At 29.5% G+C, this 17224-nt stretch overlaps 2 protein-coding genes across 15 annotated transcripts in view; one reads left to right on the forward strand and one right to left on the reverse strand.

Annotated features, from left to right (window-relative positions):
* Positions 1-2588, reverse strand: part of Stacl (SH3 and cysteine-rich domain-containing protein) — a 300394-nt gene extending 297806 nt beyond the window's left edge. For all 14 annotated transcript variants that reach the window (XM_089228324.1, XM_089228331.1, XM_089228330.1 and 11 more), the window contains exon 1: positions 2073-2588. The gene's annotated coding sequence lies outside the window, so the exon portion shown is untranslated. The remainder of the gene's footprint in view (positions 1-2072) is intronic.
* Positions 2589-12042: 9454 nt separating this feature from the next.
* On the forward strand, positions 12043-15544 carry LOC149055288 (uncharacterized). The gene is given in 4 exon segments (XM_089229731.1): positions 12043-12631; positions 13044-14686; positions 14688-15038; positions 15176-15544. Coding segments are annotated over 4 exon segments (2367 nt in total). The 5' UTR covers positions 12043-12579; the 3' UTR covers positions 15497-15544.
* The last annotated feature ends 1680 nt before the right edge of the window (positions 15545-17224 follow it).

Raw genomic sequence — 17224 nt, forward strand, 5'->3', positions numbered from 1 at the left:
GAAGTGTGACAATGTGGAGTAAAACCGATCGTCATGGGTTATCAACCTTTCTGAATATATGGCAAATTTTACCTTTTGCAAAATGTTCACAGCACACCAAGCCTCAACAACGGCGCGCGCGATTTACAACATTCAGTTATACTCTTATACTGCTCTGTGTACCCGTACTATATCCAGTGAGGTATTTATCTGAATGATTCGTTACCGACTGGTCTATTCACAAATACGAGTAAAATACTACATACGTTTGGTACTATATTAGATAATCGTATTCCGTGTTAACACGTGAATCCGTGATCAAAATTATCAATTGTTATCGACGTCAATAAAATTGTTAAGATAAAACAATTTCTCCATGGTCATTTATAACGTCCCTACCACACGGTGAAGTATTCGAATACATTTTCCAAACTATTTGTTATACGCCATGATAACGGGTTGACACTAAACGTGGTTTACACAGAACATGGAGACAGTGTACCTAATAGTACCTTTAAAACTATAAATACAATATTCAATATAGACACAATCCAATTATGGTTAAAATCTATTGATAAAAGATAGTGAATATCATTGGAATAACGACACGACACGATACTAGTTTAAAGTTAAGTACGAGTTATTTAACATTATTCGTCGCTTCTAGATTTAAAAAAGTTTTAACAGTTCAAAGTGATCCAAAGCGTGCCCGTTGAAAATTACCGAATTAAGACGTTTGAAAATATTAATAACGACGACAATTTAATATTCAAAGAGCTCGTATACAGGCTGAATCACCGAGCATGCTCATCCCCATTAATTTATTAGATTTCTGAGTTTTGGAATATTTAAGTACACCTAGGTTAAGTCAATTAAAGAAAAATCGTGTGAACGAATTTCTTTTTTTCAATAGAAAATCAACCTTATATCTAGTAAATTTTATCAGATAACTTTTGAAAATGTTGATGTAGATATTAAAATGTATAAAAAAAACTAAGGCTAATAATGGTTTAAAAAAAAATTTGTGTATAGTATATTTTGTTACACATGAATAATTTTTAGAAATTGTAAAATATTGATAGATTAATTAATATTAATTATTAAAATCTGTTCAAATCATTTTTGATTCAGACCTTCAAAACGCCAAAATGATCAAAAAGTCATCTGATTACAATTTCTGAAAAAAAAAAAAAAATGGTGATTATCATTAGAAAGAAAAGAGTTGATATCATCACAGGACACTCCTCAAATAGTTAAACGGCATGACACATCTAAGTATTCGAAAATATGGTAGTCGTTGACTACACATCATACTATGCATATTTGAATGTTCTAATGCATGCGTGGTGAATCACTCTGTACACCGTCCAGAACGGACTTGGACAGTCTCGTCGACGACGACGACCACTACCTATATAAAATCATGTGTGTATGACGTATGTGTATGCCCAGCATCCGCCTCTTCGTCTGTCACGACGGAGTTTTTGCGGTGTTGACGCGCGTGACGTCCCGCGATTTTATTTTTATAATATTATGCCGCGGTGTGATGCGCGTTGGCCCAGCTGCACGGCGGCGTTGCGTATTGCGGTGAAAATAGCGGCCACGCACACACACATACACACACAGATATACATACATACACGAATACACTCGCATAATTTTTGGACGAATAAGTGACTGGAAAAAAAAATATACCGACTTCGAAGTAAATCCTCCACCAAATATTATAATTTTATTTTATTTACCAATGCGAATAAAGACCGTGTAATAACGATTAACAACCGTACAACGACACTATTTCCGGCTTGGCCTAAAGTTCGCTGCCGAAATCCACATCACTGCTGCCACTATCGCTCATTCTTCGGCCTCGTACAGGAAGATATCTACGCACAAGATCGATCTATAACATTATTCTGAGGTAGTTTTATCGTTTCTTTTTTGCTGTATTCCGCGAGCGAGTTCCAGTTCGGTTCGATCGCGAAAAATAATATTGTTTTGAAAATCTCCTCAACCGCGTGTAGACTCGCGAAAACACAGAAACCAATATTATATGTATGTACACATAATAACAGAGGACATTAATTAACACTCACCCTGCAGTGGGACAACCGCAAACCAGAAGAAGATATTCGAACGGGACTCTGTGACCTTGGTCGTCGCCCGTCGCGGTATAATGTACCGCGACGAAGTGTGGCGGCCGGCGGGTCGACGGTTGGACGACGACGACGACGACAACAACCACGACAACGACGACGATGGCAGTGTCGTAAGGTACCGGTCGTGTCGGCGAAACAAGCGGCGCGGTGTCGTCGCGGTCGTCGTGTGTCGCACCTGCACAGCAGTTACACAGTCCGGCGCGGATCCATCAGGTGGTGCGGCGTCGGTGGCTGTGTTAGCGGTGATGGCGGTGTGGGCGCTGTGAATTACAGGGTAGTGGTGGTGGCAATTGGGGTAGCGAATGTCCGGTGTATTATGCCTATACACGTATATATTATGGTGCGTATGTATACGATTGACGCACACAACAACACGCGCGCACCACCGGTCCGGTGCTGTTTGTAGAGCGGCAAACACGCGCGCGTACACGTACACGACGACTGACGCGACGTGCCGCCCGTACGCGAATGATGTCGCCCGCCTGCCACCGTCCGCTCGTCCGTCCGCGGTCACCATGGTGACCCGCATTTTCACCGCCGCGTGTGCGCTTGTGCCGCCCGACTTGTTGATGTCTTGCGGCGGCGGCGTGCGTATACATTGCCGGCCACCGTGAGTGCAATACGCACCTGCTGGTCTGACTGTCGTTAATATTGGCCGTATGTGTTACACCCTTGTCGTAGGTATATAGTGTAACTAAGATTTAATAGTGACATAGGTTAGAGGTCTAGAACACCCAGAGTTCAAAATAAGCCGTAGTCGTGAAGGGCAAAGCCTCCCTGCACACCCCCAAAAATGGACGTCACAAGAGTTTAGTCCTACATACATAGTTACTGAGAGTCTTGTAAAATCAATGTTAAAAATAAACCACATGCAGAGTATAACAATAAAATTACTATACTTCTTTATTCTTGTCATTAATTAAAATATATTTAGTGTTTACTGGAACTGGTTCATTACGTTCATGTAGGCAGTATTATATTTAGCGAGCTATATACCAGATATATTACTGTATGATATTGTAAATAGAATATATAATATAAAATATTCATCTTTTTTAACATTATAAACTTGTTAAATTCCCGGTATATCACAAATTAGTAATTAATTATACATTTATCATAACAACAATTTTATTTTTTGAAACGCGGATGCAAATATTAATAAAATATCACTATCAATAATATTATTAGATAATGCATTTTATATTTATTGCTGCCAGATAGATCACTGTATCGGTTTTGGGTCATAGACTATCTGATGTATTTTTTTATTCCTCTCACATACAAATCGTTTATAGTACATCCACAATATTTTTATATTATATACCTACCTATATTATAACCAGTGGCCTAAGTGACTCAAAATAAGAACAGGGACGGAAATACAAATTATAAAATGTGGAGGGCAGCAATAACATTATTGTATATTACGACGAGTTCATAGGCGGAACCTGCAGCACCGTAGCGCCACGTCGCGGACCACTGCGACCGGCATGAGTACCGTAGTCCGTGAACCACAGTTTAAAAAGTTGGTTCGTGATATTTACCAATAATTATAAAAGTTCAACTCTACGCGTACCTATAAGTTAGCTCTTCGTAAGTGCGACATCATTTCTGCACAAACTTATTTTCGACTCCTATAGATACAGAATGAATGTAGGACAATTTACCCAGATAAATTACCCTCAGTATATTATTATTATTATACAACAAAATAATTAAAATAATAAGTTATGTTTATCACAAATTGAATAACTTAAAAATGCATTAATTTATTAACTAGAAATTTTATTTTAATTTACAAAATATTTTAGTTATTATATTTTTAATTATGTTGTGTTCTTACTTAGTTTGTATTAAACTTTACTTACTTTACTTCCAAATTTGTTTTTTGTAATTTTTATTTTATCAAAAAAATAATGATCAATCAACATTAAAAAATATACGTAAATAATATTATATTTATTGAAATACTTAGAAATTATTTTGTTTGAAATGTATTGCACATTATGATAAAAAAAATAAAAGTAAAAAATGTTCAAATAAAGTTTTAAAAAAATATTGGATAAAAATATCATCTCACCAAAAAAAAATCCTTAGTGAGAGGGTAAATGTCTTAGTGTGGATTTTCCTGACTAGGTACGTTGTCATAAGGTAAATTTAAGAGAGAGAGAGTATCCTGTGTATACGGCTATACGAGTAAATTCGATCCCAAAAACTTTAGCAACGTTTGAAAAGGGCGAAATGCTGTGTCTATCCGTCTATCTGCTAGAACTCGAAGCAATCTTTAGCAACCACATTATTGTAAACACCAAGAAATAGCGAAGCGTTGGAAACGTTTATGTTGTTCAACATTATCCGCATCGAATTTCCCTAGGTAAATTACATCAATAAAAAAACTTAAATGTTATTATCTCATTTAAGTTTAAACTTTCGATACTATTCGTATAATGATAAACCGTGAGATTTCCGCCACGTTCGCCAGATGAAGAAAAAGGTAGGTATCTTTATCATTTTATCGAACACTGTACAATGTATATATTGTACATATCGTTATAGTGTGCCTTGATGAGATTATACCAACACCTTTCCCAACATCTCTTTGACAATCGTTTCCTCGATATTCGAGAATAAAAATTATATTTTTAAGTTAGTTTACAATTTGGACTGTATATTATGCTGCAGTTATATATTTAATAATATAATATGACATATTGTCGTTGAATTTTATGCCCGGCGCATGGATGAATGTACATATATATTATTATACAGCTGCACTGCGGCAGTAGATTATTATAAATGACGCTTTTAACAAATTGGTTTTTCTTTTTTAGACTGTTTTGTTATCTTCCTAGTTTTTATAAGGATTATACTCTGGTCATCGACAGCAAATCGTTCACTATACGATTCAATGAAACGAAATAAAGCAAAATTGTACGACGAGAGTACAAATCACCATTAGATTAATTATATATGAGTATAAGATTTATAAATATAATGCGATACCATCATCTTTACTATTGCTGTAAATTTATCACTAAAAAATATTACATTTTTTACTGATAACTATTTCATTAAACAAAAATCACTTCCAACCATTAAAAGACAAGTGAAACTTCGGTGGCTTCAATTTGTACAAGTAATTCGGTTAACATTTAAAACTACACACCTGCTATGAATATCTAAAATTGTATTATGTTACATAGGTCTTACACTGATCACAATCTCGCGCTTTCCCTAGTAAATATTTGAATTTGTCATATTAAGTTGTCTTAAAAATGGTTTCTCCACTTTTTAAAATAGAATTTCCCCCAAAAAAATTAAATTAAATTTTTAATATTGAAAAGTTAATACTGAACTAAAAAAAATTATTTTAAAATTTAAGAATGTCGCTTTCGGGTAAACTTAGAAATATCACTTGCAAGAATTTACTATATTTTTAAATCCATAAAAACTGTCGATATCAAATCCCATTTATGGTCCTCTTTAAATTTATGCAGTTTTGATGATCAACCGTAAAATTTTATAACCCACAGAAATGGAGGCAATTAATAATATTTATGAAGTATGAATTTATATTAATCATATAAGTTCTACAAACGTAAATACTCTATTAGATAATATACAATTGGGTCTATTAGAATTGCATGCGATGTTCAGGTTAGCATTAGGTACAGGATTATGTGATTTATTAACACAAGTAACTATCGTTTCAAGTAATATGACCTCCGTATGCATTCGATCAAATTAAGTTCTGTTTGGTTACAGACGCGCAAACATATACGGATTCCTAAACGGGCTAAACGCCAAGTACAGCCTCCGGAACCCAGTAGCCAGAAGGGTTGCCGTTTGTCGTGGTATGCCAATAGAGTCAAGACATGGCACATCTATCGTGTGTGGTTGACACTTGAAGTGCTTAGGAAAACGTTTACCTTAACATACCATGGTAATTTTACGTACCACATTATTAAAAGGTAGTGGATTTATACCTGAACTTACGGCCTTTTTAATATTTTTAGTGAATTTACTGACTATTCCACTTATACACTTTATATAGGTGTAGCTATAGGTCTTTAACTTAAAGGTAACTATAAGTTAGGGTTAGGTCAGCGTCATGAACCCTTATCAACCATTTTTGGGAAATATGAGAAAATCCCTTAACCCCCCTCCCATCTCGCCTTTATCTCTCCAAAAAGTACTAACCCAATTAACATATATTATAATAATATGTAAGCCTATACACATTCTGCCGTGGGTCGCTACCGCTAGCATTAATTACAACGAAAATTTACTATACTAATGCGGTAAATCCTCGCTATATTAAGCGTGTGTAAGACTTAGGTTGGTATATATTAAAATAAATATTATGATTGGGAGGTTAGAATTGTGTTTCAATTGTACACCACTCCTTGAAGCTGTTTATATAAATACCAATAAATATAGACAAATACAACATAAAATATATTTACCGATAACAATTATTGATAAATTGGAATGAACCTGCAAGGTATTTATAAATTGGTGTTGATGTAGGTACTAATATAAATTTTTCCAATAAATAAATAAAAAACGCAATATTGTATTATATAATTAGGTACTATATACGTAAATTGTTAATAGAAGATTCTTATTGCACTATTGCGATGTGTTATAAGATCTAAACTTTATATACGATATAAGTACTTATCATGCTTTCAATATGTTTAAGGTTTCTATGTGTATAATAATACTGTATATTAAAATATACCATTATAGTTAAAACAAAAGAATACCATTAATACCTACCATCATTGTATGTATTGTTTTATACTTTTATTAAAGGGACTATACTCAAAATTTGGTTGATGTCTTACTTAGACAATTTGCGCACTAAATAATATCATACCAATATACGTACTACAAATACGATGACGTTTGACTTTTAAATTATTATTCAGGTATCATGACCATAAAAATGAAATTATTATGGTATTGACTACTAAACTACTATTGATATAATTCCCTGTCCTCATTTTTTCCCTTGGCCTATTTTTTTTAACGTTTTTAGCTAGTGAAAAACAATATTTCCATGTACAATTGAATATTCAGTCAATACCACAGGAAAAAAGTCATAATTCCATTGAAAATTTAAATATAAAGGATAGGTAGGTAATAGTTTAGTACTAATATAATAGCAATATAATATACATTATTGGCTTCTACGCCCTTTCGTTAATTCTTTAGAGACATGATGAATAAAGTAAACCATACACATAAATTACTTTATAGTGAAAATTAAAAATCATCAATTATTACGACGCACGTTATCTATAAATAAATATTTTCTATATTATAATATAACATTATTTAAATTATTTATCCCCTATTCGTATATTTGTATATGTATCTGCTTAGGAAAATTTGGTTATTACTATTAGTATTAAGTCAATAAAATATATTTATATTCTCGTGCTAGAGAGAGAAAATTAAATTTAAAAAAATACTTACAGGAAGATATTTACTAGGATGAAATTGTCTCGAAATTATTCAGAATAATGTTATGTTAATGATACTTTACCAATATTTGGAATTTAACTATTAAGTTGATTTAAGGAAAGTGCTTTGATGGTCATATAAAATATAATATATTATAGTCACCAAGGATATAGTAATATATTTAAATACAATTTTATTTTTATATAAAGCAATATTTGTACATTATAAATTATAATTTATAAACATTAAACATTAAATTAAGATAGTATCCATTTAAATCTATAAGAACAATAATCTATACAGATTACCCGTTATCAATAAAATACATATCTAATAACTAATGAGCGATATGTATTTATATAAGTATCTTATATAAGTATAAGTAATTTAGATTAAAGTTAAGACTATATTAACATAATTAATAGTTATTATTACTTTATCAGGTAATAGATAAATGCTAATAAAAATATTTATGTGCCTTAACGTATTATTATAATTGTGAGGAAATAAATTAAAGACTTTATTGGACTATTTATAGATTTTAACATGAATTTGTAGTATTGCAACTAATTTACAGAGTGATTCGTTAAGTATATTTAAAAAACCAAAAAATCAGATTTTAAGTAACTAACTGCATTATTAAAGAAACAATTTAGTTGCTTGTTTGCTAAATCACCCTAAATAGTATATATAATATATATGTATACATGTATGGTAAATCACGAAAAGAGTAACCTCGTATAATAAATATTATACATTCATCGTTTTCCAAAACTTTGGTTTAATTTACAAAACATAATGAATATTGTACTTAAAACTTTGAAAGAAATTAAAAATATTTCTTAAAAAGAACATCTTACTATATTAGTAATTATTTTATAAAATATCATAATTTTTACTACATAAAGCAGGTTCCAAAACCTTTACTAAAAAAGAAATGTATAATAAGAAAAACTTACATCATATAAAATATTTGAATTACTCTCAGTCTGAAATTAAATTAATTTATACAGCTCAAATATTGATTAAATTTAATGATACAAGGTAGTAAAATATACGTTTGTATTTGTTTGATCTAATATATTTAATACATAGCGTTGTTATCAAAGAGTCAAAAAATGAAAAGAATTTTTAAAATACATTATTTGGACTTTAGTTTTCTTATGATTTATGACCAATTTGAAAAAGCAAAAATAATTATTTAGCCCTCCAAAAATAGAACAATCTTAATGGTCGAATAAAGTCTATACTGGCCCAAAATCTCTGTTTAAACAAAAATATTATCTCATAAGCATAACCTTGCTACACGCGGATATAAATTAATCGTTTTAATTTAAAAAAAATAATACAACACGCTAAGTAATACATGTAATTTCACCCAAATTAGTAATTACCAAATAAGACAATTAAATATTTTTTTGAAAAATAATTAGGATAATCCATCAAATTTAAATAAGATGAAAAATTCAAAATCATATGAACAACAAATAAAATATCTAATTTAAAATTATACATTTAAATTAAAAATATTAATATTACAAAAAAAAATTATTATCTTGAACTCTTGCTGGAAAATAACAAAAATTATTTTAATAAATAATCGATTTCTAATCGTTATCTTTTAAAGATGATCAGACAAATGTCTAGATATAGATACATAAAAAACCATGTGGATAAAAAAAAATTATCAAACATTACGATGATGCCACAGTAGAAACAACTTTTCTAGAATTCCACTCAATAAATCATGTTTGAATTTCTTGCTTTAAAAATAAGTGCTGATCGATCGAATCCATCGGTCAAATATCAAAATAAATATACTCGTAAGTTAAACTCACTTTAAAAAAAAAATAGTGCCATGCTATTTTTTAGATATGCGAATACTATTTGTCATCGATAATACCTATATTGGGATTTTATATTAGAAATTTTAGAAAATGTATGAATTAAGGAATGTCGTAATCCTTAATTCAAACATTAATACGTATTAACCTTATACATATACCTTGAGTCGAAGAGCATTAACTCTACTGATATTAGTTTAGAAAATTTCAGACATTTAAAAGCATTATTTGTTACAACTTTTTCCATCAAAATTATAAATTATATGATATAGTAAAAATATACCTACCTATTGATAAACAATTATTTTAACAGTATAATATTATATCTACATTTTATAAGCCATCAAATAATATGTATAGCTACTAATATAATAAACGATATTATATAGATAAACAAAAAATATTATGTAAAGGTAAGAGTTTCACCGAATAGAATATAAAATATAACCAAAGTTTATGCATAAAAAGTGAATTTTATTATCTAAAATATTCGTTATATAATAGATTACCTAACTGTATTCTGGCCTTTTTTAGACTTCGTGAAAAGTAAAAAATGATATAAGTCTGACTAGCGAAAACATCAAAACGTTGCGAGCAGTGTTTGTATACGAGTACATATAATGACATAGAATAGAACATAATAAAAAAATGTTACGTATATTTTTTTAAAGTAGACTTTTAGGTTTTAGTCATAAAAATGAAAAAAAATAGAAAGAAATGTAATATATAATACTAAAATTATCCACTTGTGTCTTATGAATATGCATAATGAATCATTGTTACGCCTATAATACATTGAACCATTTAATATGTATGTACCTAAGTATATTATTTATTTATATATTATATCAGCACTCTTGAATATTTCTTTCGTGTTTTAAAAAAGTAAAGTTATACCTACTATACCAACATTACAGAAGTATATATGTAGGTACATTAATATAATATATTAGCTACAATTTGAAATTACATTTCTAAATATTTTATTAATAGGTTTGTAACATATATCATATAATATATGTATATAGTACGATCAATAACTGAAAACACTATATTGACTTTTACTTATAAACTAAAGAATAAACACGAAATATAAAATGCATACAACATACGTATTGTAAATAATAGTATACATAATTGAAACGTCCTTAAATATATATTTATTATAATTCGGTAGAAAAGGTGAAATTATTACATCATTTATTATTTAAATGTTAGAAAATTATAACTATAAAACGTAGGATCATAACAATATAGAAATATAATCCATATAAAATATAAATATGATTTTAATTGAGTATGATTTCAGTAAGACTACCACTGCGCGCCCCATCAATCACCCAATATCACTACAATATAGGTTCAAAAACTACACCCTCAAGAATAAAGAAAAATTCATCTTGTACCAAGCATGTAATATAAAACCATCCAAAATTACAGGTGGTTATCTATATATAATATATATATATAAATTATTGTTAGATGTACGATATCTACCTACATTACGAACTGATTTTCAATTAATTAAATGGTTACTGATCTTTGATTTTTAATTTTTAATTTTTATGTTCTGTTTTCACTACAAAAAGTCTATGTTGAATTATCTTATTTATTATTTACTCTTAGAAAGCTAGAAGCTTCTATGTATTTTATTGTAAATCGAATTTAATTAGTATTTGTATTCCTAAGCATATAAAGAAAAACTTCAGTAAAGTATGAAAGAACTAAGAAGTTAAGAAATTTTAACCCTAATGAATCATTTCTAATACAATTATTTATATCATCGCTTCATACAATTAACTCAGAGATAAGACGATCAGAGTAGGATGATAATGATCATTATACGGTTATCCAAGTTTAATAAGGCTTTTATTTCTTTTGTCGTTGTTTTTGGATCAAATAGATTAAAAAAATTTAAGGTTAAATGTGTTTAGCCTAAAATTTTTCAAAAATACTAATTATACGATACCATAAGAAAAGTATTTTTAAAAATGAATAAATTTAAACCATTTCATTCAAAGCCCATGGTTTTTTTTTTTAAATTTACTTATACAAAATAAATCATAGTTCATATTTCGTTACCAACATTACTGAAATTTAACTATTTATTATTATTTATTATTTATATGTTTACTAATCTCATAGAGTATTTACAACTTTTGATTGAAAAATATATGAAAAATAAACCAAAACATATTTTACTATAGTCATAGTGAATTGATTATCTTAAACAATTTTTATTTCTTTTCCGGCCAAATTAAAGTTTTTCAAATGCATGTACACATAATATATATTGATATTTGATAGTATAATGAAATTATTATATTTCTATACCTACATATTTTATAATTTTTATAAGGACACATCACAGATATTAATTACCTAATAATTGTTAATACTAACTAGGCATTCCTATAGTATAATGCATTAAAATTACAAATTCGATTAACTTGAAGATTCCTTTGATTTAATAAAATTCACAGTAAAAGATCCCGAACGAAAGTCCAACTACATCCTGCAGTTGCATAAACTGGGGCAGGGCCTAAAATACTGTGTCCCCTGACACACATTGTGTCCCCTGAAAATCAAAGTGTGTCCCCTGAATGACAAATGTGTGTCCCAAGTTTTATAACACGTTTTTAGTTTTGATTGCGGAATTAAGACGTAATAATAACAATTTAGGAATAATTTCAACACAATTTTGTTATAACTTCATTTCAAAATAAATTGAGAATAATTATTATCAATTTTATACAAATATCGAGTGATAAGCATTTATATCTGATATCATACACTTTGGCTGGTCATTACACATTGTTCCACAAAACACATGTGCCTAGTTCCAATGGACTTTTGTTCCACAAAATTCTTGTTTCAAACGTGGGATTTTGTCTATAAATATACTATGTGGGTATTTTAAAATTGTTGAACAACATAATATTATTATGGTATTAGTGATTCTGAATTCTGATAGTAATAATATTAATCATTATTCATTATTATAATAGACGATAGTTAGTATCAACTAGTATTGTTAATAATTTAATATTTTTATTTACTGAACTACTCTAGCCTATTTAGCATTTTGAACCTAATTACCTATTTTATTTCTATACTATATTATTATGGACAAATATGTTATAAAAAAAAGAAAAACTGATAATGTTTCAATACAAAGTAAGTTCATATTAATTCAATATTGTGTAGGTAGTGTGTACTGTAACCTACTAAAAAAATAACTAGTAAGAGCATTGTAATTTCTATTTTATAGCACATTAAGTTATAATATTCTATTATGCCTATAGTGATATATAATTTAGTATATTAGGTATAACTCTACAGCATATTATATACCTAAATGTATTTTAATATGTAATATGTATTTATTTGAAGCCTAAAATATGTTGAAATATTTAAAAAAAATTAAAGTTAGGTATTATAATTTATTATTTATTACAAATTGGATTTTAAAGAATTGACTAGTTATTTTGTCTTGTTTAATAAAATATATAACTGGCTAAAGGATCTACACACATAATAATGACTAATTTATTTAAGTCCTGATTTGAGTTTTCATTGTATTTTGTAGTTGGATTGTGTGCTAATGAACCCACTGTTTTTCACCAAAGTTTACCAAATAGAGTTGTTAGTGAAGTATCAAGTTCATCAAAAATTTGTGAATCTAAGCCATTATATGAAGAAATTGATGATGAGCCTGGTGATAATATCACCCAATTAGTAGAAAAACAACAATTTATATTAGATCCATGTTTTGAAAAGTTACCAGTTACAAAGGGTAGAAAGATGGTTAGGTGTATTATTTGTTACAGACAATCAAATACTGCTTTATTGTTATGTAAGAAAAAAAATCATTTGCCACCTGTCTGTTCTGAAAGTGGTTGTGCGCCTCGAGCATCCAGATTAAAAAAACATATTGAATCACATATGCATAAAGAATGTGTAAAAGTTGACCAATTGTCAAAATTATCTGTTTCTGAGAAACACAATACTGCTCCACTCAATAAACTAATATTAAAACAAAACAAAGTTCTTGCGTTAAAAATTAGTAAACTATTAGTAACAGTTTTTAATGATTCTAAACGTGGAACTTTAAGCGCATGGTCATGGCCTTCCAGGGAAGTGGTGAGTCTTATTTGCAACCAGTTGGACCCAGAAAAGCAATTTCAACCGTACAAACCAAAAGAAGGTGACCTACAATATATAAATCCTGGAACACATTCAGTCCTTCTAAGGCATATTGTACAAGCAGATATTCCAAATCTCAAGTCCAAACTTAAATTGTGTATTGCAATTTCTCTTCGAGTGGATGGTTCTGTAGACAGAAACCAAATAGACAATATTCATGTTTTGTTCAAAATTGTGCTGGAGAATGGTGATTCTGAAACAATGTTTATGGGCTTTGAAGAACCTACTCAGAAAGGTGCTATTGGGTATTATGAAGCCATAAAAAATTCTGTTGAACGATTTGTTGATTGGAATGAAGTTTTACCATTAGTTTCATCTATTGTAACCGATGGAGCTAGCGTTAATATAGGTAAGAAAAATGGCTTATGGTCTATTTTTGAACAAGAAAGAAACAAAATGTTTAATAATACTGGTCCATTTATCAAAATTTGGTGTGCAGTTCATAGGAGTGCATTAGCTTGGGAAAAACTAACTTCTGAAGTAGGTGAATTAAATAAACTTATTCAAATATGCTCTTCGATTTCATCCTACTTTCACCAATCGGGACTAAGAACTAATGAATTGAAACAAGTTGCTCTAGATGAACAAAAAACTATGTACACACTTCCTAAGTATTTTGATGTCAGGTGGACAGAGTTTACTTATAATTTATTACTGAACATATTAAGGAATTGGAGAATCCTTGTTAAATACTTTATTTTAAAAAAACATGATAAAGATAATAAAACAAAGGCTGAAGGCTTTTTAAAAAATTTAACTGATGTTAACAAATTAAAACTGTTGTGTTTTTTTGTCGACTTGGGTTATTTGTATTCACGTTTTCAGAAACAAATCCAATCAGATGATGTTCTTATATATGATATAGCTGAGAAAAGAAATATATTAATACATTCTATTGAAAATCTAAGAGAACATCATTTACTCGGTGGATGGGAAAGTATATTAGAAAATGAAATTAAAACAATTGATGTTGAACCAGAAAATAATCACTCAAATATTATGTTAAAAGACATACAGTTATATGAAAAAAAAAAAAAATTCCTGAAGAAAGTCCCATCATTTATTCGTCTCTGATACCCGTTCATTTTCTGCTGTACGAAATGATACATTGGAACATATTAAAACATTTTTAGCTGATCGACTAGATGCTGAAGAATGGAAGGCATTTAAACCGTTGGAACGCTTAAGCAATACAGTGACAGATTCGGAACTTAATGAATGCCATAAAATGATTTGTCCAGATATTAATTTAGTTGACTTTGTCACTAGCTACAGAGAAGCGTCTTACACATCAGAAGTTGCAGAAAAGAAAATGTCTATACAATTGTTAAAGTTATTATTGTTAAATGAAGCTTGGAAACCATTAAGTATATCAGTGGTATGTATCAAGTGGTATATTGATTTACCTAATATTAAATATATTTTTTATTGTTATTTATTATTTTTTTAATCACATTTATACATTTAAACTATAAAATACAAAACAACTATTCTAAGTTAAAGTATTTTTTGCAGGGAAGACTGTTGGCTGCTAAACCCCACTCAGCCGATGTGGAAAGGTTAATTTCTTATTATAATGTTTTAAAAACGTCAGGTCGATCTTCCTTGTCACCGAATACTATTAAGGATTGTTTGTACGTCAAATTAAATATGCCATCCGTATCAGAATACAATCCAAAGGAAGCTGTATTGTTATGGTTGAACGAAAAACAACGGCATAGTAAGGTGCATGAAAAAGCGACCAACCAAGAGTGGTATCAAGGTGTTTTTCCTGAAGCTAAAGCTGATCGACTAAAGCAACCAACTGATGATTATAATAAGTGTTATTCATTTTAAGTTGTTACATATTAGTATATTACTATAATAAAATATTTTTAAATTATACTTGTATTTATTTTCTGTATTTTTAGTAACAATATCATATAAATATTATTAATGTGTAAGGTAATAAGTGGTACATAAAAGAAGGGGGGTTTTGGAAGTTACAACTTACACAGGTTTTTTTTTGCTATAAAAATGTGTCAAAGTTCAAAGTCAACAGTTAAATTAATAAGTGTGTCCCCTGAAATTAGATGTATTTTAGGCCCTGAACTGGGGGTCACACGGAGTTGCATTTGCGACCTCTGAAAATATTATAGAGTTGCAAGAGTGTCTTTTTGCGGCCCCGAAAATCACGATTTCAGTTTTCAAAAAATTAAAATATCAATAATTATTTAATTAATATTTTAAGAACAAATTTTTCATTTTGTTTTGAATCACTGGAATTATTATTATATTATATACTTTTCACATTTTCTTATAGTTTTGTTTTTCACCATTTTCTATTAATATATCTACCAATATGTATGTATTGTGATGGCCAGAGTCGAATCTCAATGGTAGCTAAATATTAATAGTGAACACGTGTTTCACTATTTTATGTTTATAGATTAAAATTAAAAGTGTTTCAACACCTTGCTACAATAGACAAATTTCTTGTAAAAATATCGAAGTTGAAAGTAAGCATCTATTTTTACTTTAAATTCATACATAACTTTTGATTTGTATGCATTAAGTTTAAAGTAGCGCCAGTAGCGGTTAAAATATATTACTGATTTACATTATATTAAAACTACAATTGTGACAAATAAAACAATTTATATTTGATCAGTAAATTAATTTATCAGGTAATATAATATTATTACTGAACAAGTTTGATACAATTATTTATTAGAGTCTAGATTAAAAGAACTGTTGTATTTTATGTATTCATATATTGTTTAAGAAAATTATACATAAAAATCGACGGTAATTAATTATATTGAATCCCTATTTATATTGTATATTTATAATACATACCAGTCACCAATAGATACTATTTATGTTTAAGGTTTAAATAATTTTGTTGAGATTGTGTACTTTTTACTTATAATATTATATTTAAACAATATAAAACTTTTTAGAGGAGTATGAGGGGCATAGTCCCCTAAAAATCTGTCTAACCGGGAACTGATTGCAACCCTAACAATTTAGCCCAATTTACGCCACTGACATCCTGTGACTTCCGAGTTCGACACTGCGAGCGTCTGATGGGCTCCTGCCTGGTGTGTAGCTATTATAGTCTATCAATGAATCCAGTCCAATCCTGGATCTGAGGATCCGGTGGAATGACATACAAATCTATATGAAATATCACCTTTTTTCCATTCTATTATTCGATTAATTACGATCATTATTCTAAGTACGCACATTTACTAATGTATCCTTTATTTTGGTAGTTAGTACCTGCATTGGGTACATTAGGTATATTTTTAGTACCTAATAAACCTCAATTCAAGTATAAATATTTCACACACATGACACATGTTTCTTCGTCGATATTAGTCACTATGAAATAATAGTGTATTTTATATGTGTCCGAAATAACAAGCAACGACTCCCCAAAAGTATGAAACCACAACAGTCAATAATAATAATATTAATTTACACAACTCAACACGACTCACGAGTCACGAGTACCTATAACACCGATGACGCGTGACGTCGATACGAAACGCGCGCACAGGGCCGTCCCTACAATTTGCG

Source organism: Diuraphis noxia, unplaced genomic scaffold, assembly GCF_037042655.1.
Source record: "Diuraphis noxia isolate RWA-SAM2 unplaced genomic scaffold, SU_Dnox_SAM2 contig0005, whole genome shotgun sequence".
NCBI classification, from domain to species: domain Eukaryota; kingdom Metazoa; phylum Arthropoda; class Insecta; order Hemiptera; family Aphididae; genus Diuraphis; species Diuraphis noxia.